This window comes from Sinocyclocheilus rhinocerous, unplaced genomic scaffold (genome assembly GCF_001515625.1).
Source record: "Sinocyclocheilus rhinocerous isolate Xijiao unplaced genomic scaffold, SAMN03320098_v1.1 scaffold2046, whole genome shotgun sequence".
NCBI lineage: Eukaryota > Metazoa > Chordata > Actinopteri > Cypriniformes > Cyprinidae > Sinocyclocheilus > Sinocyclocheilus rhinocerous.
The window spans coordinates 91701-119519 of record NW_015639535.1 but is presented as its reverse complement, the minus strand read 5'-3'; the positions used below and the strand labels follow the sequence as shown (position 1 = coordinate 119519).

Here is a 27819-nt window from a genome sequence, read left to right as displayed (position 1 = left end):
AACATTAATAACAACAACAACAATAATAATAATAATAATAATAATAAATATATTAAATTATTATTATTATTATTATTATTATTATTACTATTATTATGAGGAAATAATTATATTATTATCAGCATTAAGCATACTAAATTAATTACTAATACAATTTGTATTAGGGAATATGTTTAATGTTAATATTACATAATATGATATATTATTATATTAATATTAAAAATAACAAACAAACAAACATTTGTAACAACTCTACATTGTTTATTGCTAAATTATTTATTGACATTATAGAATCAACTGATATATACTGGCATATAAAATCAACAAGACACAAGGGTGTGCATCAATGTGTTTTTTTACCACAGTAAAGGCGTATTAATATTTACGACACTTTGCATCACGGTCAACAACACATCTGAACTGTGGTAAATTCACTTCATCCCATCATCCCAGTCAAATACTTCCATATCCTATAAAAGTCTCCTGAGACGAAAAAAAAAAAAACTACTGAAATATTACTCATCACTACAGACCCAGAGTCTTCTCAGCGTGCTAATAAACCCAAAACTAAAGTTTTTTGCAAGGCTGTAAAATCCCCCAAAAAGTAACGTCAGCTAATTGAAATTCACAGCGAGTGTTTTCCAGCTGACTCGCCATATAACGTCTCTATTTAGCTGCTATAATAAGGTCTGTTAGTTAAGCTGTGGGCTTTTAACTTCAAACATACTGAAAGTAGTAGCAAGACAGCATGTCTGTTCAGATCTACCCTACTTCCTTTTACAGTTTGATTATAACTGACAAAGTAAGGGCCTCGTGCAATTTTCAATTAAATACACATTGTTAAGGTCACATTTAGTCAGTCTAAACAGTTCTTAAAAGCTTTTTTTATATAGCAGGAATGAGATTCAAACCCACATCTGCCACATTAACATTAATTAAATATTATGAATATTAAATATGAAGACTACAGCTTGTATTTTGTATCTTTATGACAATGTCATTATCTTTTTTGCTTTAGCTTTAAATTAGATTGTGCTGCAGAAGGTTGTTGGGTCGAGTCCCAAAGCTGCGAAAACTTGTAACTAATTTGTAGCTTAATGCTGTGCTGTGTGAGTGTCTACAGGTTCAGATAATGTTCAATATTGTGTGCTAATGTCATCAGATCTCAGTTTGCTTTCACGTTGACTGTGTTTACCTTGATTAATGGACCAGGTGTATTTGGAGGCCGTGGAGTTACACAGGAGACAAGGAACGGAAGGGCTGGAGTCTCCCTCGGCAAAACACATCCCATCTATATTACACGTCCTCTCCTGAGAGAGAGAGAGAGAGAGGTGTAATGATCAGTAATGAAAACTAAATACAAACGTTAAAACAAAGTAAACTAAACTGCATTAAACTTAATTAAAAAGTGAATATAAAACAATGAAACTTTGATTTTACTAAAAACAACTGGGAAAACAAAGCAAGCTAAATTGCATTAAACAAAACGAAACATTTCAACAAAATAAAACTTTGACTTTGACTAATAAAAACAAACAGGGAAAAGTCGCAAGTAACCTAAATTATTAAACTAATTTAACTAAACTAAACTAAAAACAAAAGAAAAAACAGCTGAATATGAAATAATAATAATAATCTAAAAGTAAAGTATCATAATGTCATGACTCCAGGACTAACTAAAACGTCTACAATGCCCACAAATTAATTTTATTTTTATTTTTTGATATATGGTATATAGAAAGTTTGAAACCTTTACAACCCCAGTGTTTTTTATTAGCATTTCTATACCATTATAGTATTCATTAATATTTTAAATGAGATTTTATTTTTATATTTTAAGTTTGCATATTAAATTTGTTTTAGCAATTTTGTTATGCCCTGTTTGCTTTGCCTTTGTCATTTGTAATATATTTTTTTTCTTTTTAAAATATTTCTATTTGGGTGTAATTTATGCATTTCTGTTTCAGTTCTAGTAATTTTATTACTTCAACTTGTTTCATTTGATTTTAGCCGTCAAGGCAACATTTCTAATTTTCATTTATTTATTTATTTTTAGTTTAAGATTTGTATCTAATATGTATATAATTCATTTTATTTTTATTAATGAAAATGATTTTTAATTGTTTATTACTTTTATTCATTGTAACCATAACAATGCTGTACAACCCACCTGTGTTAAACATGGAAAAACTTAAAAACGTTAAACTAAATAAAGAAACTAGAAAACTAAAACTAACAATGATAGAGTGAAAACTAATAAAAACTAAATTTAAAAATAAAATAGAACAAATAAATGTATTATAAAATCCAAAACTATTGTAGCCCTAAATAAATAAATAAATAAAATACAAGTACAATACATAAGTAAAACTCACAATTATAGTGAATAAAGTCAACTAAATTGAAAAGACAATTTGTGAATGAATGAATGAATGAATGCATGAATGAATTTCAACTAATAATTAATCCTGCACATATTTTTATCGATAGCGACATTCAATTTGTGCTTTCGCTGAGAATCGAACTCACAACCTTGTCGTTGTTCATGCTAAAGCTTAAGAAAGAACTCCAAGGCAGAAAGAAAAAAAGAAAGAAGGAAAGACAGAATTTCGTGTGTTATTGAACTGTGCTGTTGAGCGCTCCAGCGGTATCCACCAGCGTGGAGATGTTTTGCTACTGCTCACGGTTACACTGCGGCTCAAACCTTTGAGATAAACCTCAGCCGTCTTTGCTATAAATCACCAAAGCATAAAGCCTGGCACTGATACAATCTCTATATTTCAAGATTTTAATATCCAGCGGGACGTGTAAGTCGTAACGCCCGGAGGACATCCGCGGAAAAGCAGAGAAGATAAACACAGACCAAACTGATCCAGCTAGATAACTCATCTCTCATGCTGAGATTACACGCTATGTGGCAGCTGAAAACCCCGAGAAAGAAAGCGAGAGAAGGGAGGACATCAGGTGCTCAAGGGACCAGTTACTCCGTCAGTCTCTGGTTTCGATGTCGGGAATAATATTGTCTGTTTTCCACATCCACGCTCCGGCTTTTTCCAGCACACACCCCAGTGGCCTCACGTATCGCCGTTGTCCTGCCGCACTGAGAGCAGTTTAGACACTAAATGGCTATGACAGACTTTTTGCCTTTTGAGTCTGTAAACTCACATCCTCTGCGTCTTGTTTTCCGGTGGAGAATCCAGGTTATTAGTGTTGGAAGTGTGACTGCGCACAGTGAATATAAAGCGCAGGACGATGGACAGATGGACAAATGAACAGAAGGGCCATGAGGGAAGTTGTGCGGGAACAATTATAGATGATTTTAAACACTGTACTACAAATAACCTTCATTCAAAAGCAATTTAGAATCTGTTTAAACGGCTTTAAATAAAACAGGGGTTTCTGAACAATTGCTGTATTGAAATGTGCATTATTTATATTGTTCTCCACATTATGTTGTAATTAACTCAGATCAAACTAAATGTATCTCGCAATTAAAATAATAAAAATTAATGAATTAATACATATTAATAAATTATATTGCTTCTATTTTATATATAATAATAATTATTATTATTAAATAACTGTATGTGAAAATGTATGTAAACTGTCTTTTAATAAATATATAATATATAATATATTTAATATATAATAAATATAATTAATTAAAAATATTATATATAATATATGTGATCTAATATAATATATAACCACCGTTGACTTGCAAAGCACAGTATTTCTGTCATAAACCGCCAACAACCTAGTTTACATTTATTTATTTATTCTGACAATGCAAATATAGTTACAATGCATACAGTAACTAGTTGGGAGAAATACTATGCACATATGTGTATGTGTATTTTTATTTCACTTTTTTTTTGTGCTAATCGTGAGCAAAATTTGAGAAACGAAGGACCATTCCAAATCTATAGGTCTATTTACGCATGTATTACTAATAAGTGTTTGAATATTAGGGCTGGGTAAAAAAATATCGATATCTCGATATTAATCGATTCTCTTTTTTACGGAACGATATCGATTCTTAAATCTTAAGAATCGATTAGTCTAGCCTGTTTTCAGTTAATGGACTGAACATTGAAAAACAAAGTCCCAGATTTAAAATTCTATCCATTGTATTGCAGTATTTAAACAATAAATGCCGTTTTGGCGCTGTTTAATGTGGAGTGACAGATCGCTATAGCGCCTCAGTTCAACAGACGCAGCAGCGCGAGGTGCACGTGAACAGATCATCTCCTCCACATTAATACCAGTTTCAGCACAAAATAAACATGACTAAACATCCGAAGGTAAGTTCAAAGAAAGAGTACAACTTTACAATCCGTATCCTGTCTCATGTAATCGCTCAATCAGTGTTTCCTCCGCACAAAGACGTCAATAAGTCTTGTAAACAATGTCACTTAACGTGACAATTTACCTCAGAAAGCATATTCGGTGACCATAAACTCATTAGTCAGACAGAAAAATTAACTGTAGAGAGGGGCATTTAGCTAAATATATGCACAATATAACATATTCATTATAATTTTTACTGTTCTTATGTTTAATTTATGTTTGAATAAATCCATCATTTTTTTATGACAGCCACCATTTAAATGTTTAGATTTAAAAAAAAATTAATTGAAGTAAAAATATTATTATGTAATTGTAACTTTATTATTTTAAAAACTTAATTAAGTGTAATTTTAGCAGCTGTAGGCTATAGCTTACAAATCAGTCAATTTTAACCTTCAATATTATAGTAATGTAGTACCAACTGACTCTCATGTATATTTTACAGCATTAGTTGAGAGATTGTTTTTTCCTTTTAAAAGCGATGAATCGAATCGAAAGCTTGTGAATGAGAATCGAATCGAATTGTGACATTTGTGTCAAAACCCAGCCCTATTGAATATCATTACCTTCAGCTTGCAAAGTCCAGATGCAGTCACACACAGCTGGCAAATACCATCATAAAGGGTTAAAAATTTGCCCTCACTGTACTGACGACCATCATTGGTCACCTAAAGAAGAAAAAGAGAATTAGAAAGGTTTAGATACTTATCCTGAGTAAATATAGTACTACTAATAAAATTATTTAATTGTTTAAAGCCTAATATGCAGTCAACCAAAGTCCTTTTAAGACAAGTCATGTCACTTGGCGGCCATATTTGAAACGCCTCTCGGGCATGCGAGTGCAACTCCTTTCTCTTTGAATGGGGAAACATCAAATTCTCCAAAACTGTTCACTAAGCTTACGATTAAATTTCATATTTGAAATCACCAAAGAAATCTGACAACAACTGTGTCATAAATGTTGTTACTTTTGCTCAAATAGCGTTATAAAAAGCTTATTTTTCAGGCTAGATCAGTCAGTGCGCATGCGCAGTCCTGAGCGCACGTCTCAGAGCGCTGACTGTTTCTATAGCAACTGGGACTTCTAACGGCAGCTGCAGTGACGCACTGACTTTACCGATTAGCGATTGGCTCTTTCATTCAGAAGGCGGGGCTTCCTGCGATTGAGTGACCATATTGAGCGTTGCATTTTTCCCCATTCAAAACTATACCAATGACACGTCTTGGGTATTCTATAGTCTTTCAGTCAACCGACTATTATTTATCCCAAAATAAACCCTGACAATGTAAAATTGTGTGGTTGATTGATTCCACATAAAGCTGTTTATTATATGGCTACTTACCAAAAAGCTCAATAACTTGACATGAACATTGATTTGAGTCATAATATGAGAAAAAAAGAGCCAGAAAAAGAGCTTAATATTTGGCCTGCCATATCAACCAAAATAAATGTGTAATGAGGATAATGCGAAATAAGAAATATTTATGGTCAGTAAACCTCAGCTCATTCGCCACTGGCAGGTGATGCAAAAAGGTACGTCTTCTTGTAATACTTCAGACTTCAGTGTCTTTAGCAGCACTAGTTTTTGTAAATCCAAAAGTGAGGTTAATTTTTTACCCCCTCAGTGAGTGTTAATCCCACAAGCCTTTGAGATTAATGCGGGCAGGAGTTTAGGTGGATTTCGAAATGTATTACCTCACGGATACGTCTTTGCGCTGACCTTCAGAGACACCCTGTGGCTCTTTCAACATTTAAATTTATGTTAATGATTCTCCTCATCACAGGCCATCCATTTTTTACATCAGTAAACACACTCATTAACACGTACACACATAGATCAAGCCTCAGGATTGAGCGCCGAGGTCAATGATCGCAAGACCTGAATGGAGTTTACGAACTTTTTAATGTTTATGTTAGCCATATACTTAAAGATGAAGCCAAATTGGTTTCCTATATGGGCCGTCAAAGCATAAAAATGATTAAAATGATTGTGTTGCCTTTATGGCTGTCATTCGGAATGGAAAAGCTCTCCTCCATCTCACGGCTCGGCGATTTCAACGTGATATAATATTTTAAAGCGCTCGGTACGCGTCATTTAGCTTGGCCTCAAACAGCGCATGTGGCCGGAATAAATTCAAGCTGATTTTAAACGTTAAAACCCACAACTGTGAAGGAGACTTCCTGCGTAATTGCATTTCGCCAACGTTCTCAATTCAATGGCCGCTTCATCTTTCAATCACAATGGAATGTTTCGAAAAAGATAGCCTGCTTTTATCTGAACGATGACATTTTGATTCATTCAGTCACCGCAAAAAGTGGCAGTGGAAAATCAATCACATGAACCCTCGGACAGCTCCCTGTCCCTGAGATTGATGGACAGGTACCTTAATCTCCCATCTGGCATAGGGCTGCTCACTGGCCGTGAAGTCCATCGTGTCGACGGCCATGTTGCCGAGTCTCGGGACGGAGCAGTCCACCGCTTTAGAGCTCAGGAAGGACACTTTGGTCCTGCCTTCCTCTTTAGGGATCCAAACTCCATTCATGTGCTACAAAACATCAATGAAAATGAATAGTTTATTCTTGAAAGGGACACCCCAAAAAAAGTACATTATAATAATGTAGAAATAATATTAAAAGAATATACTTAAGTGTGAACGGAATGTAATGTTTTTGGACACTTAATTGTTATGTACAAGTAAATGTAAATGTATTATTATAGTTTAAATTCATATTCAGTTCAGTTAGTTAAACTTAAAAGTGCTTTTTTGACTCACTTAAGTAGGACTTAAGTACATATTTATTTGTAATTTCATAACTACTTATATTGACTTATATTTAGTTCATGGTAAACTAAAATATACTTATTGTCATTTCTGTTGAACTTGTATGCCATGCATTTAAATATATTTGTAATTATCAGGGTACTATTTTTTTTATAGTAAAAAAAAACAAAAAAACATTACAATTTAAAATATAAGCTATATAACTGTATATATAACTTCCAACTATATAGACATAATTTAAAAACAAATACTAATAAAAATGACACAAAATACAACAAAATTACTAAAAAATGTAACTAAAATTTTAATAAGTAAATATATAAATGAATTAATAATATTAATAAACATACTTGTTCAGTGTAATAGTCAGCACAGCAATTTAAGCGAAGTCAAAAGGTTATTAAAACATCCTGATTTTAAATGTAGGGCTACTTTAAAAAAAACTTTTAATTTGATATTGACAAAGTACACTTCATAAAAGAGTACTTAAGCATGTTAAGAAATAGTCATGACAATGACTTTTATTAATATACTATCTGTAAGTAAAGTTTTTTTTTTAAATACTGTATATACTTTAGCATTTGAAGTACACAACAAGTGCACATTCAATATAATTATGCACAATTCCTTTTTAATTTTTTCTCCATTTATTTATTTTTTTATTCTTTTACAAGTGCAGGCCAAAAAAAAAGCATAGTTTTATCTCAAGCAGAAAATCCTGTCAATTTACTCACATTCAAGTCATTCCAAACCTGAACGAATTTGTTTCATGCGTGAAAAAAAAATTAGTTCTGGCTACTCTTTTTCATATAATAAAAGTAAACGAAAGACAGAAAGGTTTGAAACAGCATTAGAGTAAGTAAAAGGTAAAATTTTAATTTTAGGTGAACGTTTTCTTTAAATTCAACCCACATTCATCAGAAGATATGCTGAAACTTTAGTACGAGCATCTGTGCTTCAGTTGTTCACCACTGTTTGAGATGAAAACTGCAAATTAGAGCAATCTTCACCCCTGGGCCTTCATTCTTTGAGAAAAACAGAAACAGCTAGAATAATGAATGTCAAACCAATTTGCTCAAATGGGATGACCTCACACAGCAGGCGAAACACCCCGTGAGAAAAGACGGTGAGAAAAGTGGACGGTTCGGAAATATCTGAGCGGTGGAATTCAAATGAGAGGAAAGCGTGCAGGGAGCATATTCAGATTTGCATGGTGGGATTCGTTATTTACTTTTGACTTTTTAACCATGATGTTTTTAGGTCCCAAACACTCCAAAGCTGTGTTTGTAAAGATAACAATATTAATTTCGAAATTACCCTTTGGTTTGCCATCAAATGCATTTAATATGTTCCTCTAGCTTTTTAAAAAACAACTACCAAGACCTAACTGAAGTCAAATAGAAAGTAGACATGAACTTTTCATAATTTCAGAAGTATTCAAAGTTAATGAAAGTATGTTTCTAAACTATTCAAGGGCTCTATGTTTTTTTTTTTAGACCATGAGGGTTAAACTCAACCCTGCAGGGCATCGATTTGAGATCATTCAATTAACTTTGAGGCCCAAACTTTTAAGTAAAACCGACAATTTAATAAAGGAGTCACCAGCCGATATGAATCTTCAGATAATTACAGCATATTATGTGTGTTTTGCATGTTGTTTACCGGTCTTATTGTGTGGTGTTTTCTTTGTATGTGCTCTGCTGTGTTGACTGATTACTGTTTTTATTGCTTTGGTTATCTCCTCAGATGTCCCCTATGCCTTTCCCCCCTCATTCTTCTAATTAAATATACACACAGATGGCAAGCAGGTATTAAAAAAAGCCATGCTAAGATTCATAAAGATTCATCCTTGATGAAATATTAAAGAAGACTGGCTTAGAAGAGTTGAAAGTGATCTTATAATCATTATTAAAAAAAAGAAAAAAAGCACAAAAAATTGCAATTAAACATGGATAGATCGGTGTAATATACAGTATGTAGGCTATATGTTCAAATTGTGTATATGTTTATAAAATGTTTCATTTACTTTTATTTATTTTGTTTTTTTAATGATCACTAAGACTGAGACTTATTAAATAACAGAATATAATGAAAATAATTATTAAAATATTAAATTATTTCAATTATTTAAAATTCCAAAACAATCTATTTATAATAATAATAATAAAATAAATTAATTAAACATATTTATAATATATATATATATATATAGTGTATAATTATTATATTATTAAAATACTATGATAAATTATAATTAATAAATTATTTAAATACTAAAAGTTTTATCAAATACTAAATTTGTCGTTATACAATTTGCCTAATAAACACAAGTGACATAATTTGTGTCTCACCTTTAGTCTGGTTACAAGACATGCAAGGTCAGGTGAGTCGATGAAACCCAGCCCAAAAACCCTCACGCTGTCACAGTCGAACTCACGTACGTCACACAAACCGCCGTTCTCCAGATCTGTGATTTCTATTGACTGACCTGAGGAAACCAAAGAAAACAAACAAATTACAGAACATCATTAGGTTTGCATTGTTAGGGTTTATTCACATAACCTTAAAAAGAGCATAAGCAGCAGTGGTTGCTTTAGCAACTTCTCCTTAAGTATATGAGGGCGTGGCCTATCCAAGGGGTGTGGCCTGTTTGCTGGGCGTGGTCTGTTAGGGGCATGTCCTTGACGCTGCAGTTTTACTGCTCAAGACAACCAAACCCACACACATAAATACCCACACTTGCTTGGTAGAAAGCAATTTGGGGAGTAAATGGAAAAAAGTATAGACTTTTCTGGGTCACAGGGTCAAATCCAATATTTTCTTTGTCATTCAACTCAACAACCTCATTCAAAACCTCACAGAAAAAAAGTATTTCAGTCGAATGAGCCTGCAAAAATGACAGTCTGCCGTCTACTCATTGTTGATTCTTTGAAAAGCCACTATGGGAGTCTTGTTAAACCCGAAAACTCCATTGTAAATTTATGTGAAGTCTTTAATAATGTGCGCTCCCCGTCCTTTCCAAAAACCACCAGTGAATAAAGTTTACGAGACTCAAATGGAAAAATGCAACACCGGCAGTTTGAAAGACGCAGTTAAAGCAAACGAAAGTCATTTCCAAGTACATCGCCACTAACAAACAAACAAACAAAACCATCCCGGCTTTAAGCTATACAATACATCACTAAATATTCAGACTGCTGGATTCTGACCTTGCCAGCCTGCATTTGTCATTAAACAGGGAACGGATTCATTCGGCAAACATTACGGTATAATTAGAGCTGGGAAAAATAACATTCTCCATAACTGAGGTTCCTAAATAATGCAAACGAGTAAATACAAGCTTGTTTTGGCGCCTCTCAGGCCTTATAAAACACAACAACATTTAATATAGTTTCAGCGACAGGCTGAAATGACTGTACCGTGGCTGCATTACGCTTGATTAATGCCATTATCGCTCCCATCTCGGCTCATTTCAAATCAGTGTTTTTATTACCAGAGCATAACCTTATGTACGGATCTCCGCGGGGCGGAAGTCTATTTAAATCACATATCTGAGACGCAAACGAAAATGGATGTACTGAGGTCGGGATGCTAAACTAAGCCAGAAGTGTAGTAAATATCTAAAAATGGAGAAGGAAAACATCTCGGTTACTTATGTAACCCTCGTTCCCTGAAGGAGGGAACGGAGACGTCACGTCGGATGACCGACGAATTGGGATCTCGCTTAGAGGGACCAATCTACTTCGAGTGTAACTTATACTCACGCTGTGATCAGCAGCAGCTGGATGCAATAATCGAATGCCAATGTGCATTGGCTCGTTTAGTTTACACTCGAAGTAGATTGGTCCCTCTAAGCGAGATCCCAATTCGTTGGTCATCCGACGTGACGTCGAGAGTGACCGACTGAAAGGGAACAATGAGAGATATCAGAGAAAATGGTCCTCGGAGGAGAACAATTAAGCACAGAGTGAGTGCTAATGAATTTTAGCCTCATCAAAGAACCTCCTCCAGATGGTCTCATTTTGTATAATTTTACACTGGGTAAAAAAGTGATAATAAAATAATTACAAAAACAAATCACCCCCCTAACACTGTTTAGGAAAGATATACTACCATCAAAGACAATTAAGTTTAAATTTAAATTATTTTTGAAGACAAATTTGTGAGTCATGCAATGAAAGTACCACATCTGATAAAGAAAATATGCTATTAAATGTTTTGTTAGCTTAAAAATAATACAAATAAAATATATTGAAAAATATTAAAGTATTACAAATATTATTTTTGATGCTGTATTTTTCATAAACGTTAAAGACGTTAATGTTTTGCATTCATATTTGCATATTTGATGCATTTATCAACATATAGTCTGTATAAACTATAGAATATAAACTATAAGTATAACTATAACTATAAGTATAAACTATAATATAAATCTATTATATAGATGCTGTTTATTAACATTTAATGGCATTATCTCATAAACTGTTTAAAATCATATAGAAATTCACTTTTGAAAATTACCTTTCCAAAATGTGTATATTTTATGCATTTGTCTACATGCAGCCTGCAATATAAATTATATAAAAAATTTCTTACAATTTATAATTATAAACTATAATACATATATAGACTTAAATGCCTTTATTATATCAAATAATGTTTAAAATATATAGAAATTTACTTTACCTTTTCAAAATGCATAAGGCCTGTTTCCCAATTTCAATGATTCTTGTAACTTCTGAGTCAAACAATTAGCATGTGACATCATGTGCTAATCAATTAGCTAACCATTAAAAAGATATTAGCAGTTGAAACAAGGATCATAATGGCTTCAAAACAAGCCACAAAATCTTGGACCTTAAAAAAAAATCTTCACTCTCACTGCAGGAGTACCACACATATACCTTCCTAATCGCCTTGGAGATCAAAAATGTCCAGCTCAGCAGGTCAGTGAGGTGATTTTCAGATTTTCCCATGATTCAGTCTGCTCCCGAGCTCCTAAAATGCAGATCTGAACCAGACAAGCCTCAAGCACTGACGCAGTGTACGTACACACTTACACACTCTCACACACTGTCCCTGACCGGCCAGGAAGGGAGCGTGAGAGATATTCAGGAGTTTTTAATCTCTGCCACAAGGGCGAACGCTGGTGCTTTATGTTTGAAGAGAAATGATAAATGAGGAGCGATCGGGATGACTCACTGAACCTGCTGTATAAAAAAAAAAGTCAGAGATGAATCTAAGAGGAGTCCTTTCTACAGAATGTGACCCCTGCCTCACAGCTGAATAAAGGCAAAAGTGAGGTTTTCCAGATTGTTCCACTATTGAATGAAACTCAGATATGCACAGGTATTGAATCCGGTCTGATTGCCTTTTCAAAAGACTTGATTTTTAATCTACCTGGAATTATATGAAATAAAGAGTAGTACAGCTTCATTCCGGACACCCTTCAATGTTGGCAGTAATAGCATAACATGTGCCACAAGACTAAGGAGAATATTGGTGCTTTTTCACTGCATGGTATGGCACGGTACGGCTCGGTACGGTTCACCTTTGGGGGGCTTTCCACTCAGTACCTGGTACTTTTTTTAGTACCACCTCTGTTGAGGTTCCAAGTGAACCGTACCGTTACCAAAACGTGACGTGTAAACTCTGCTGATCACGGATTGGCCGGAGAGAATCATTACTACCTGCGTCACTGAACTTGCGACACAAACACAACAGAACCGCTAGATTTAAATCAGCACAGCCAGTGAAGGATCGAACTGTTTTGAACGAGCGCACCTTTTTTTAACAACCAAAAAGTGGCTGTTTCGTTGTCTGTTGAGGAAGTACAGACATTCCTCTAGTTGATAGCCGAGGAGCGGATCCAGCGAGAGCTTGATGGGGCGACGCGGAATGAAAAAGCTGTGTAATCTTCAAAATATTAGCTTATTCTGTTTCACATGCAGAAAAAAATAACATTATGGGGTTTTGGAACGATGTGGGAGAAAATAATGACAGAAATCTCATTTTGGGACGCACTGTTTCTTTAAAAGGGTCATGGATCTCCATTAGTCCAGTATTTGCTATTCTTAATATTTTATTTTTTTCCCCCTTATTGCAGTTTTTATTTGCAGCATAGTAAAGAAAAGAGCAAAAAGGGATCGGTAGCCATCATAAGCCAGATTTGAAGTCACATTGTCCAAATGAGCAGCACAGTACTGTGTATTAGAGTATATGTGCTAACTAGTAAACCAATTTAAGGACACTAGGAAAAAAATAAAATTGCATAGAATTCATTGTATAATATTAAAAAAAAAATAACAATAAGTGGTGTGCACTTAAAATAAAAAATGGTTATTTATTCAACTTTTTTTGGGCGTCCAATCAACAAGCAATGAAAATGTAGTGTCAGTAATTATCTCCAGTTTATTCATCAATCTGGAAATGGAAGGTCAGAGCACAATGCATTGTGGGATACAGTGCGCTCTGTGGTATACTCCACTCTTTTGCTAATGTAGTAGGTCACCAAGACAAAAAAAAATGAATACAGTACACAGTGTACATGCTATATTCAGCAGAAATAAATGTAGCATGTTAGCATGCTAACATATTCACAAATCACGAGGCCAAAAAAAAAAGTGAAGCCCTGCTAAAATCCACATTTGATTAGATGAAGTGGAAATAAAGTCAACTGAAAATGCTTAGGCATAAACGTGTCATGGGCTTCCGAAAAAAAAACGAATGGATGGCGATCCCAGATGTGGAAGAGGCATCAGCCGATGATCAGTTGGGCAATTAAGCAGATTTATCTAGCCGTCCTCCCTGTGCTACCTTGCATGTTGATCCTAGCGCGGTTACCATAAATCAGAGCTCGCTCTCGGAGAGGTTGAAAAACGTCAGTCTGTGATAAACAGCCCTCTCTAGCGCTCCTAATCTGTTCGCTAATTTGTGTTAAAACTCCCATTTCGTCACCGAGGCAGCCCCAGGGAGCATGCAAAAAACGTTGAGGGAGATAACGGCTTAGCGAAGATCCCAATGCTAATCAGAGAGCCGGCATGGGCGTCTGGCACAGAGCCAGGCGTTAGCATACCTGCATAACAATATCTCATTGAAATGAAGGTTTGTTGGGAAGCTAATGGCACTCCTGAGCCTTGCCGCTATTGCCAGAAACAATCAGTCGATAAACACACTCAATGACTTTGCCGTTTGAAAAAGAGTTCCATACAACAATTCAAATAACTCACATAATCAATAAAAAACACACTTGCTCAATCGCACGCCATCTGCGGTTTCTTTGAAGACATGCTTGAGGGAGTAGGAAATTATTCTTTGCCGAGTGTAAGGACAAGGAAAAGGAATGCAGAACAACAGCATCCAAAGCAAATAAAATAAAAGGAATTGAAATCATACAACAAACAACAAGACCCTAAAAATACATACTTGATGAAAAAAATGTCATCTAATGCCACAGAAATGCTCTGGCACCTTGGCCACCATCTGGTAATGGCAGCTGTAGTGAACACTGTATTTGTGCCAATGTACAATGTACGCACATTTGGCCAAAAGAGCAGCAAAAGTACTGACCCATAGAGATGCAACATCACATCACATTAGACAGTCATCTAATTACAGACCAATGCTTGTAAATGCAATGATAAATTGCTGAATTTGTAACGTCAACTGCTATCACACAAGACATATTTCCGGAGCCCTAGAGTTATCTATAGAGGAAATAAAAATTATATGTTCAGCAGCATTTCCTTCAAAATGTGGTGTACTGCTCACATTGCACCCGCTTTATCTCCAGGAGCAGGAAGTGATGTGGCCTTTAAACAGGAATTGATATTGCAATGATTTGAAAACTTCTCCTGAGGTTCTTCTGTTCTTCTGAGAAAAATACCTTTATAATCTCAATGGAGTCTCAACAATCTCACAGATTTGTGCTCTGATCTACCAATATACTATAAACACTATAAAAGTAACAGATACCAATCCCCCAAGACCAAATTACTAAAGAAAATACTACATCTGACTTTTGAATTTATAGCTTTGCTCTCTTATATAAGTCAACAATTTTCTCACTTGTGTTTCAACTTTATGAGAAGCATCTTAGATACTTAAAAGAGACATAAAGTCACATGGGCTATGAATGAACAACCTCTGATCAATAAATATCCTCTCAGACCACACATCCTATGTAGAACACTTTCAAATGACTCCATCATGTCCAGAGAGAGTGAGAACAAAGGTGGACGTTCCCCAGTCACCCGAACAAAGCCTCAAAGATAACTTTGATCCACAACTGTGTTTCCTGTTCAAACCTCCCCCCCCCTGCAGGCACGTCACACAAAACATGTTGTAGTACCCCATATGGCTTCTTATTATGTTTCTGATAATCGAGGATCCCTGTGGATCACATTTGAAGCAAAAGAATGGAGGTCAAAACGGTCACTTACTGATAGTGAGACTGCAGTCGTAAAAGCTGTAGCCTGGATAGCACTGACATCCCCACTCTACACATTCCCCATTCCCATTACATAAATTCGGACAACGTAGGGCTGTTGCGATATCCGCCAATGGTCTAGAAGCTTCCTGAGAACGCTGGGTTCGGTTCTCCAACCACTTCCGTTCACATTCGTTCTCCAGGAAGGACACAAGGGCATCCTCCCAGGTCAAATCATCTTTCAACTGAAGATCCAGGATGCAGAGATCCACAGCTTCCCAATGCTAATCAGAGAGCCGGCATGGGCGTCTGGCACAGAGCCAGGCGTTAGCATACCTGCATAACAATATCTCATTGAAATGAAGGTTTGTTGGGAAGCTAATGGCACTCCTGAGCCTTGCCGCTATTGCCAGAAACAATCAGTCGATAAACACACTCAATGACTTTGCCGTTTGAAAAAGAGTTCCATACAACAATTCAAATAACTCACATAATCAATAAAAAACACACTTGCTCAATCGCACGCCATCTGCGGTTTCTTTGAAGACATGCTTGAGGGAGTAGGAAATTATTCTTTGCCGAGTGTAAGGACAAGGAAAAGGAATGCAGAACAACAGCATCCAAAGCAAATAAAATAAAAGGAATTGAAATCATACAACAAACAACAAGACCCTAAAAATACATACTTGATGAAAAAAATGTCATCTAATGCCACAGAAATGCTCTGGCACCTTGGCCACCATCTGGTAATGGCAGCTGTAGTGAACACTGTATTTGTGCCAATGTACAATGTACGCACATTTGGCCAAAAGAGCAGCAAAAGTACTGACCCATAGAGATGCAACATCACATCACATTAGACAGTCATCTAATTACAGACCAATGCTTGTAAATGCAATGATAAATTGCTGAATTTGTAACGTCAACTGCTATCACACAAGACATATTTCCGGAGCCCTAGAGTTATCTATAGAGGAAATAAAAATTATATGTTCAGCAGCATTTCCTTCAAAATGTGGTGTACTGCTCACATTGCACCCGCTTTATCTCCAGGAGCAGGAAGTGATGTGGCCTTTAAACAGGAATTGATATTGCAATGATTTGAAAACTTCTCCTGAGGTTCTTCTGTTCTTCTGAGAAAAATACCTTTATAATCTCAATGGAGTCTCAACAATCTCACAGATTTGTGCTCTGATCTACCAATATACTATAAACACTATAAAAGTAACAGATACCAATCCCCCAAGACCAAATTACTAAAGAAAATACTACATCTGACTTTTGAATTTATAGCTTTGCTCTCTTATATAAGTCAACAATTTTCTCACTTGTGTTTCAACTTTATGAGAAGCATCTTAGATACTTAAAAGAGACATAAAGTCACATGGGCTATGAATGAACAACCTCTGATCAATAAATATCCTCTCAGACCACACATCCTATGTAGAACACTTTCAAATGACTCCATCATGTCCAGAGAGAGTGAGAACAAAGGTGGACGTTCCCCAGTCACCCGAACAAAGCCTCAAAGATAACTTTGATCCACAACTGTGTTTCCTGTTCAAACCTCCCCCCCCCTGCAGGCACGTCACACAAAACATGTTGTAGTACCCCATATGGCTTCTTATTATGTTTCTGATAATCGAGGATCCCTGTGGATCACATTTGAAGCAAAAGAATGGAGGTCAAAACGGTCACTTACTGATAGTGAGACTGCAGTCGTAAAAGCTGTAGCCTGGATAGCACTGACATCCCCACTCTACACATTCCCCATTCCCATTACATAAATTCGGACAACGTAGGGCTGTTGCGATATCCGCCAATGGTCTAGAAGCTTCCTGAGAACGCTGGGTTCGGTTCTCCAACCACTTCCGTTCACATTCGTTCTCCAGGAAGGACACAAGGGCATCCTCCCAGGTCAAATCATCTTTCAACTGAAGATCCAGGATGCAGAGATCCACAGCTTCTTCCAGGCGCCGACCCAGCAGACTCTTGCATACTGTGCCCACGGTTGAGTTCGCCAAGGCCAGTTGGCAGACCTCCAACGCTTTGGCAGAAGTGAGGCCACTAGTTGTCGGCCAGGAAGGGTGGGCAGCTGGACGGCTGGAAGAGCGGTGGTCATCTGGAAAGAAGTAGGCAAAACTTTCGGGGTCAGTCTGGCTTAGGGCCTGGACGGTGTAAATGGGCAAAAAGTCAAGGGTTTGTCTTTTAGGCCTTCCATCTGAGCTTGGTAAGGGCACCTTAGATTCGTTCAAGCGAGGAGTGTCAACTTTAAATAATGAGTCTAATTCTAACTCCTCTAAAGAAGGAGAGTTCTCTTGAGACTTCAGTTTAACACCTAATTCTGACACTTCAGTCAACGCCTCCCGCTTCTGGACGTTACGGGTGGAGACGGTTTTAACGCCATACTCGGCAGTGGCATCTTTGAAGGGGAATAGAGACGTGTAATCTGTGTCGTCGTGAGATAGGCAGCGAGAGACGGGAGGCGGGTTTAATAGACCTTCGGAGGCACGTGCTGAATGGAGGGACAGGCTGTATCCCTTTTGACAAGCACAGAAATTCCACTTTATCTCCTCATCCACGGCAGGTGGCGTGCTGTCAAACAGGCTCTCCCCAGGCGTGATCCTGACACAGAGAAATAAAACAAAAATATGACTGTCTCAAATCAGCCTTTGAATTAAGCCCTCAAGCACTGCGTCAAGAGAGGATTTAGAGTTTGAGAAAGGTTAGCCCATTAGATTAGACTTTCCTCTGCTTTAATTATATTTGACATTAAAACGAGCAAATTAAGGTTAAATGGTGATGCAAACTGTAATCTGAAACCGAACTGCTATCCAAGTCTCCTACTTACTCCTACTTATTTGGCATCTTTTGGAAGTTTGCAGCTTGTAAATGTGTGACAATTTTTGTACATATATCTGAACATTTTCATAGTTCTTATGAGCATTATAGCTCCATATTTCTGACCAGGACCATTAGTTGAATCTACAGGTATACCTTAGAGAAGGGCACCTCAACTCCAGTCCTGTGGGGCAAGTGTCCTCCTGAGTTTAAAACTAACCCTAACCAAACACACCCAAGCAAGCTAATAAAGGTGTTCAGAATTACTTGCAAATTACAGAAAGGTGGGTTAAATTGGGATTGGTACTATAGTCTGCAGGACACTAGCCCTCCAGGACTGGAGTTGAGGAGCCTTAGAGGACCTTAGTGGCACATCTCATGACAGCTTTGGTTCTGACTAGATTTATTACCCGTCTTAAACTCTGTATATTGTTTCTAGTGAAAATATAGACTACATGGATGTTAAAAAAGCATTTCTCACCTCCAGCCCTGAACGAATTCCTCTAGGTTTTTGTCATGGTAGCTTGTGCCTGCAGGATGGTGGAGGTCGTTGTGGCTGTTTCGGTCAAATAACCCACACAGGCCTCTGGTAGCGTTAAAGTCCTGACTTGGAGCCCTGACGGACAGACTCATTCCCCAATCACTGACATCTGCTCGCACAAACGCCCCTGAGGCAAAAACGATCTGCAGGGGTCAAACGAAAATCACCTAAATTCTTACATATTTAATGTTAAACATTAAACCATCACACATTAAATCATCAAAATCAGGTCATGTTGACCCGTAAATATGTAAGTCAAATCAAATGTAGTGTCAAGTACAGATTTATTTATTTTTTTAAATATCATGTTATGTTTTTTTTAAGATGGAGAAAAAACTGTTCATTTATATTTCTATTTATTATTTATATATTTACATATTTGTTATATTTGACAAAAATATTATTTATAAAATATTATTAATTTATATACATTAATACATTTGTTTTTCACTGTCTGTCCATGCATACACTGGGTCTATCCAACATCTGAAATCAATTACCTAAATTAAACTTCAGCTTTAATCATAAACTAAATGCACATGATAGTAAAAGAGCCCATTTCCCTGCCAGCTGGTTACGAGGACATTAGTGGCAATTTGTCAAGAGTCTACATCAGAATATTACAAATCAGGATAAATTTAGCCATCACAAAACACTTTCTCATTCAAACTGTGTCACAATGCAACAATGACAACATCTGCTGCATTGACAGACCGATGGTCTGTGGAGACCGAGCACTTTAAAATCTTTTTGCAGGGAAAAAAAAAAGCCTCTTTTCCAAACAGATGAGGTCTGTGTTTACTTTTCAGACAATTTCGCCAAGAAATTGAAACTTGAACTGCATATGTTTCACAGTGAGCATGAGTGAGATTTCCTGAGTTTGCATGTCAATGTGGTATCATACAGTCTATCGTGCATTCAGTCAAATCTAATATATTTTACACTGTGAGCAGTGTTGGGGAAAGTTACTTTTTAAAGTAAAGTAATGCATTACAATATTGCATTACTCCTTGAAAAATTAACAAATTGCATTACTTAGTTACTTTTTCTGGAAAGTAATGCATTAAATTACTTTTGAGATACTTTTTGTCACCTGGGCTGGGCTTGCTTATTTGTTTTTTAATAACACAGTCAACGCCTCCCGCTTCTGGACGTTACGGGTGGAGACGGTTTTAACGCCATACTCGGCAGTGGCATCTTTGAAGGGGAATAGAGACGTGTAATCTGTGTCGTCGTGAGATAGGCAGCGAGAGACGGGAGGCGGGTTTAATAGACCTTCGGAGGCACGTGCTGAATGGAGGGACAGGCTGTATCCCTTTTGACAAGCACAGAAATTCCACTTTATCTCCTCATCCACGGCAGGTGGCGTGCTGTCAAACAGGCTCTCCCCAGGCGTGATCCTGACACAGAGAAATAAAACAAAAATATGACTGTCTCAAATCAGCCTTTGAATTAAGCCCTCAAGCACTGCGTCAAGAGAGGATTTAGAGTTTGAGAAAGGTTAGCCCATTAGATTAGACTTTCCTCTGCTTTAATTATATTTGACATTAAAACGAGCAAATTAAGGTTAAATGGTGATGCAAACTGTAATCTGAAACCGAACTGCTATCCAAGTCTCCTACTTACTCCTACTTATTTGGCATCTTTTGGAAGTTTGCAGCTTGTAAATGTGTGACAATTTTTGTACATATATCTGAACATTTTCATAGTTCTTATGAGCATTATAGCTCCATATTTCTGACCAGGACCATTAGTTGAATCTACAGGTATACCTTAGAGAAGGGCACCTCAACTCCAGTCCTGTGGGGCAAGTGTCCTCCTGAGTTTAAAACTAACCCTAACCAAACACACCCAAGCAAGCTAATAAAGGTGTTCAGAATTACTTGCAAATTACAGAAAGGTGGGTTAAATTGGGATTGGTACTATAGTCTGCAGGACACTAGCCCTCCAGGACTGGAGTTGAGGAGCCTTAGAGGACCTTAGTGGCACATCTCATGACAGCTTTGGTTCTGACTAGATTTATTACCCGTCTTAAACTCTGTATATTGTTTCTAGTGAAAATATAGACTACATGGATGTTAAAAAAGCATTTCTCACCTCCAGCCCTGAACGAATTCCTCTAGGTTTTTGTCATGGTAGCTTGTGCCTGCAGGATGGTGGAGGTCGTTGTGGCTGTTTCGGTCAAATAACCCACACAGGCCTCTGGTAGCGTTAAAGTCCTGACTTGGAGCCCTGACGGACAGACTCATTCCCCAATCACTGACATCTGCTCGCACAAACGCCCCTGAGGCAAAAACGATCTGCAGGGGTCAAACGAAAATCACCTAAATTCTTACATATTTAATGTTAAACATTAAACCATCACACATTAAATCATCAAAATCAGGTCATGTTGACCCGTAAATATGTAAGTCAAATCAAATGTAGTGTCAAGTACAGATTTATTTATTTTTTTAAATATCATGTTATGTTTTTTTTAAGATGGAGAAAAAACTGTTCATTTATATTTCTATTTATTATTTATATATTTACATATTTGTTATATTTGACAAAAATATTATTTATAAAATATTATTAATTTATATACATTAATACATTTGTTTTTCACTGTCTGTCCATGCATACACTGGGTCTATCCAACATCTGAAATCAATTACCTAAATTAAACTTCAGCTTTAATCATAAACTAAATGCACATGATAGTAAAAGAGCCCATTTCCCTGCCAGCTGGTTACGAGGACATTAGTGGCAATTTGTCAAGAGTCTACATCAGAATATTACAAATCAGGATAAATTTAGCCATCACAAAACACTTTCTCATTCAAACTGTGTCACAATGCAACAATGACAACATCTGCTGCATTGACAGACCGATGGTCTGTGGAGACCGAGCACTTTAAAATCTTTTTGCAGGGAAAAAAAAAAGCCTCTTTTCCAAACAGATGAGGTCTGTGTTTACTTTTCAGACAATTTCGCCAAGAAATTGAAACTTGAACTGCATATGTTTCACAGTGAGCATGAGTGAGATTTCCTGAGTTTGCATGTCAATGTGGTATCATACAGTCTATCGTGCATTCAGTCAAATCTAATATATTTTACACTGTGAGCAGTGTTGGGGAAAGTTACTTTTTAAAGTAAAGTAATGCATTACAATATTGCATTACTCCTTGAAAAATTAACAAATTGCATTACTTAGTTACTTTTTCTGGAAAGTAATGCATTAAATTACTTTTGAGATACTTTTTGTCACCTGGGCTGGGCTTGCTTATTTGTTTTTTAATAACAAAACAACCACAAAAGTTATTTTTTTGGCAACTGTAAGGGCCATTTCAGACAAAAAGTTAAATTAATAAGCCTCAGGCTGAATAAAGTGCCTCTGCACCTCACTCCCAATTTCTCTCAACGGGGAGAGGTGTGAGTGAATAAATGGGAAAATTGAATTTGTGTTACTTATTTGAAAAAGTAACTCGCATATTTCGTTGTAAATTTAAACGTAATACATTACTAGTTACTTGAAAAAGTAATCTGATTAACTCGCGTTACTTGTAATGCTTTACCCCAACACTGAATGAGTTAGTGAAACACATTTTTTACTGCAGCATAAAATAGTCTACAAATAAAGCCTCATTTTTTAAAACCTATCCATATTAATTTATAATTATTAGCTACCACAGCACTGGATTGTAACCATACCGTGACTTTCTTCCCTTGATGCCTCTCGTGGATCTTAATCTGATTGGTCATGGATGGTCCCAATGCCTTGACGGACAAGTGTGGGCGTGTTTCTTGCAGCTGCCCATTGCACATGTCAAAGGTCACAACCTCGTTGCCCTCTCGAGCCGCCACTCCGCAGGTACACGCCACAGAGTAATGTCGGCTCCCACAATCCCATTGCCTCGTATGGACCTCGAATACACGCTTTGTGCTCTTATAAAGCAAAAACGTGCCCGTTTGCTGGTTCTCGTAGCGCCTGAGTGGAATATAGTTATAGTAAGATTAATAGATGTCAATTTTATAATTAATTAAATGTAATTAATTAAGATACACAGATACACAGAAAGAGATACACAGACTGATAGTCATCTAGTCACTAGTCATCTAGTCGAGTTCTGTTTTGCTGTGCTAAAAGTCATGGTGATTAAAATAAATGAAATTCAGAAACCTCTGTGTGCACTCTATAAACAACCTTTAAAAACTAGACAGCTGAATACAACCTCTCAGAGGACTACTTGAACTTAATAGCAAAGTGGAGAAGAGGCAGGAAGAAAGAGTCTTTTTAAAAAGAACTGTAAGATAAAACAAGAGCAAGAAATTGAGGGAGAGAAACCGAGGCAGTCATTTTCACAGGACAGTTTCAGCATCATTTACTTTGATGGTGACCGTGACACTTTGCAGTTATTGCTCTGTGCGGTGGCTTTGCTGTAAACACACATTGCTCAATACATCGTGCTATAGTCTGTGTTTAAATCCATATCTATTGTCCATTCGGGCCATGTGTGCTTCTCTACTGGAGGAAATTGTGGCACAGGGCCGGCGTCTGTCAAGGACATATCCGCTAATGAGGACAGTTCCCGTACACTTTCATGAAGATCCCTCCTTCTGAGCCAGATTCAAAGAGTACAAGTGATAAATCTGCACCACACAAATCTGAAATCCAAAGTGACCTTTACGTTTCTGCCTCATTACCTGAAAATTTACCATTTGAGCATATGTCATGTAAACGTCACATAACTTATGTGGAAATAATCACAGGCGATCTAGAACATTTAAATTGTCCTTTGCAAATGCCAAAGAAGGAAATAAAAAATGAAGTCACACAACTTAAGTCACACAACCAGGCAGTTTAGAGGAATTCAAATTGTCTGTCGCAAATGGCAAAGAAAGAAATAAAAAGCCCTCAGTAAATTCCTTGTGCTCACTTTTGGGAATCGAACCCACAACCTTGGCGATGTTAGTTGTTAACACAAAGCTTTACCAGTTGAGCTACAAAAAAGAAAGGACCTCCATTTCTAAAACCTTGTAAATGTTTTACCTACCAGAGTGCAAGTGATAAATCTGTACCACACAAATCTGAAATCCAAAGTGACCTTTATGTTTCTACCTAATTACCTGAAACTACACCATTTGAGCATCTGTCATGTAAAACATATTAAAATAATCACAGGTGATCTAGAACATTCAAATTGTGCTTTGCAAATACCAAAGATAGTTGTTTACACAATGCTTTACCAGAAAGAAAGAAAGAAAGAAAGAAAGAAAGAAGAAATGACCTAATTTTCTAAAAACTTGTAAATGTTTTAGCTACCATCAAATCGAATTTAGGTGTACAAGTGTTAAATCTGTGCCACACAAATCTGAAATCCAAAGTGACCTTTACATTTGTGCCTCATCACCTGAAAATGTACCATCTGAGCATCTGTCATGTAAAACTCACATAACTTGTTAATCACAGGCTATCTAGAATAATTCATATTGTCCATTGAAAATGCAAAAAAAAAAAAAAAAAAAAAAAAAAGGAATAAAAAGCTTTCAGTATATTTATTGTGGTCCTTGGAATTCTAACCTATGACCTTGCCATTGTTATTGTCATATTATCGCAAAGCTTTACCAGTTGAGCAACAAGAAAGAAAGAAACTTGTCTAAAAACTCAGAAATATTTTACCTGCCATCAAATGTAATGACATGAGGGTCAGTTAGGGAGTAACAGGTTGCCGTTGGAACATCTTGAACTGTGATCTGCATTCAGAAAAAAAGAAGTAATTGGTAATGAATCATTCATACTGGCAGCTATTTGCACTGCAAATTTATCTATTACTTGCATAGAAAAATGACTCATACAAAAGTAGCGAAACCATCTCAGGGAATCAACTTTCGCAATTTAGATGCCATTGATGGGAATAATAATCGTGGAGCTATGCTGGCTCTTGCCTAATTATAATGCAGAAGAGTACAGTCTCTTCCCATTATTAAAGGGCACTGCGCGGCTTTCATGTTTACAGACAACACAGATGGTGGTCTGGGGCCGGCGGTGACACATTATTTAAGAAGACTGGCGGTTTATGTGTGTTTATGTTTCTTTCCTTCTGAATTACCACATTCTTGTCTGTCCTTTCGGTGTTGGGCCTTATTAGAGGCTCTTTCTTCCTTTCAGCAGGGGTCAATTATGAGAGCTGTAAGGCCGAGTCAAAGTATATTTAAAACCTGGAGAGTTACGAAAAAATCTAACCATTGCTGAACTCTACTAGTCCATACAACAGAGAGAGAGAGAGAGAGAGAGAGAGAGAGAGAAAATAAAATGCTCAAAAAATGTCTGTCAAACTGTCTCACTAAATTTTATATGAGCAGTTTTATTTTCTATTTATTTTATATCAGATTTTTTTTCAATCATTACAAAAAAGGAAAATGCTAAAAAATGCTGTTAAACTGTCACAAAATATTTGATATGAACTGTTTTATTTTCTGTTTATTTCATATGATTTTTTTCAACCCTGTTTCAAGAAAAACTACACAAAAATGTTTGCTAAGAACTGTTTTATCTTCTAATTAATTTATATAATGTTTTCTATTTTTCAACTGGATGGATGGATGGATCAATGAGTGAATGAATGAATGAATGAATGAATAAATAGGAAAAAAAGAAAAAGCAAAAAATATATATTTTATATGAGCTGTTTTATTTTCTGTTTATTTTATATGATTTCTTTTTTCAACCCTGTTTCAAGAAAAAACAAAAAAAAAATTTTTTTGCTAAGACAATTTCAAACTGTCTCAAAAGTTTTTATATGAGCTGTTTTATTTTCTAATTAATTTATATAATGTTTTCTATTTTTCAACTGGATGGATCAATGAATGAATGAATGAGTGAATGAATGAATGAATGAGTGAGTGAATGAATGAGTGAAAGTGAATGAATGAATGAGTGAATGAGTGAATGAATTAATGAGTGAATTAATGAGTGAGTGAGTGAATGAATGAATGAGTGAATGAATGAGTGAATAAGTGAATGAGTGAATGAATTAATGAATAAATAAGAAAAAAAGAAAAAGCAAAAAAATATATTTTATATGAGCTGTTTTATTTTCTGTTTATTTTATATGATTTATTTTTTCAACCCTGTTTCAAAAAAGGGAAAATGCTAAAAAAAACAAATTCCAAACGGTCTCAAAAGATTTTATATGAGCTGTTTTATTTTCTAATTATTTTATATAATGTTTTCTATTTTCCAACTGTATAACTAAATAAACAAACAAACAAACAAATAAATAAAATAAATAGGAAAAAAGAAAATACAAAAAATTATTTAATATGAGCCGTTTTATTTTCCATGTATTTTATATGAAGTTCCCTATTTTTCAACACTGTAATACACACACAAAATAAAATGTTAAAATGTCTGTCAAACTGTCTCACAAAATCTTATATGGGCTGTTTTATTTTCTACTTTAGTTTCTACTTATTTCATACAAGGTTTTCTTTTTATTTCAACCCGGTTACAAAAATGTGTCTGGATATATTCTGAAAATAATAGTCTAATAATAAAACCTTGATTTATGTGATTTTGTTATTTTTTTATTTTCTTAAAATGAAAAAGAATAAACAAATAGTATCAGGGTTGCAAATGTAGCCAAAACGAATATATTACTCTAGCTAGTTTTATAAGAAATTTAGATTTACAGAAGTTAATAAACTTATTTTCCCAAAACTTACTGCACAAAAACATTTGCTTAATAATTTTCTAATTTTTACGTGATCTTTTTTTTCTTACTTGGTAACAGGGTTGAATGTTTCGTGATGTCGTGAAGCATCGCAAACGCGGAATCGGTTGTCGTCCACTATGACACACTACACGTGTTGAAACGATGGAATCTTGCGTCCAGACGCCCATTGTCGTTTACGAATCCCCACGACACCCTACGTCAAGCAAATCGTGGCAAAATCGGGCTAAAATCGAGTAGTCTGAACCGGGCATTATGCAATCATCACAACATCATTTGTAAAAATTACACTAATTTACTAACATCCCACCTTGATGTAGAAATGGTCCAAATGATGCTACTTCTTGGGTTCTTCTTTATAAAAACATTTTACTTATTTTAAGTGTTTTAAGTGTGAAAACTGTGGTAACAGTGTTGTTTGCACCCTTAGACTATAATTTACTACTGTACCTTTAAGACTTCTATATGCAAATAACCTTTGTTAAGACTGGTTAATGTCAGTGTACCACCAGGGCACACTGGAGTTCATCAGGGTAGGTCAAATTGTAAAAAGAGCAAGAAATATTCCCCTTGAAAATATCATGTAAATATATTCTAATCTTAAGCACTTCATTGTCCTGAAGGCCATTTCAAAGAACACTTATCAAATTACAGATATTAATTAAGTACAAAACTACTCAAGCAACTAATATTAAATTTGAAATGCATGCTAAAGTTTGGCTAACCTTCAGTGCAGGAGGGTTGTAACCTCTCCAGAGGCGAGGGCTGCCTTCGGTGGGCTGCGTGGAGAGGAAGCTGACCCGGTTTCCATCCCGGGTGAAATCAGTAACAGCGCTGAGAGTCACGGTACCCTGAGCACAGACGCTGTTTCGACAGGGCTGGGACTGGAGCTCGACCGAGCAGGATGATAAGGCCACGTTTGAAACCTCCACGACTACATCGTCTGAGACATTCGGACAGAGATTATCAATAGATACTGTACATCCTCAGACGAAAGGAAAAAACTCAAAGACAAAATGTCCTTGAGAGGAAAAGGACAATTCATGCACACGCGGTCACATTCAAAGCATTTTACCTAAGCTACATAAAGCTTGGGAACAGATATTCACAGAAGTGACTGGAGCGCTTGAGTTGACAAAAAAAAAAAATATATATAT

The 27819-nt window shown here is 36.0% G+C and overlaps 1 protein-coding gene across 1 annotated transcript in view; it reads right to left on the bottom strand.

Moving 5' to 3' along the window:
• Positions 1-27819, bottom strand: part of LOC107751466 (von Willebrand factor D and EGF domain-containing protein-like) — a 75213-nt gene that overhangs the window by 29278 nt on the left and 18116 nt on the right. The window contains exons 8-16 of the mRNA XM_016567212.1: positions 27388-27605; positions 24610-24683; positions 22641-22917; positions 21045-21247; positions 17268-18190; positions 9486-9622; positions 6736-6897; positions 4917-5018; positions 1196-1310 (exon numbers count right to left, since the gene is read on the bottom strand). Coding sequence (XP_016422698.1) covers positions 1196-1310; positions 4917-5018; positions 6736-6897; positions 9486-9622; positions 17268-18190; positions 21045-21247; positions 22641-22917; positions 24610-24683; positions 27388-27605 — 2211 coding nt within the window. The remainder of the gene's footprint in view (positions 1-1195; positions 1311-4916; positions 5019-6735; positions 6898-9485; positions 9623-17267; positions 18191-21044; positions 21248-22640; positions 22918-24609; positions 24684-27387; positions 27606-27819) is intronic.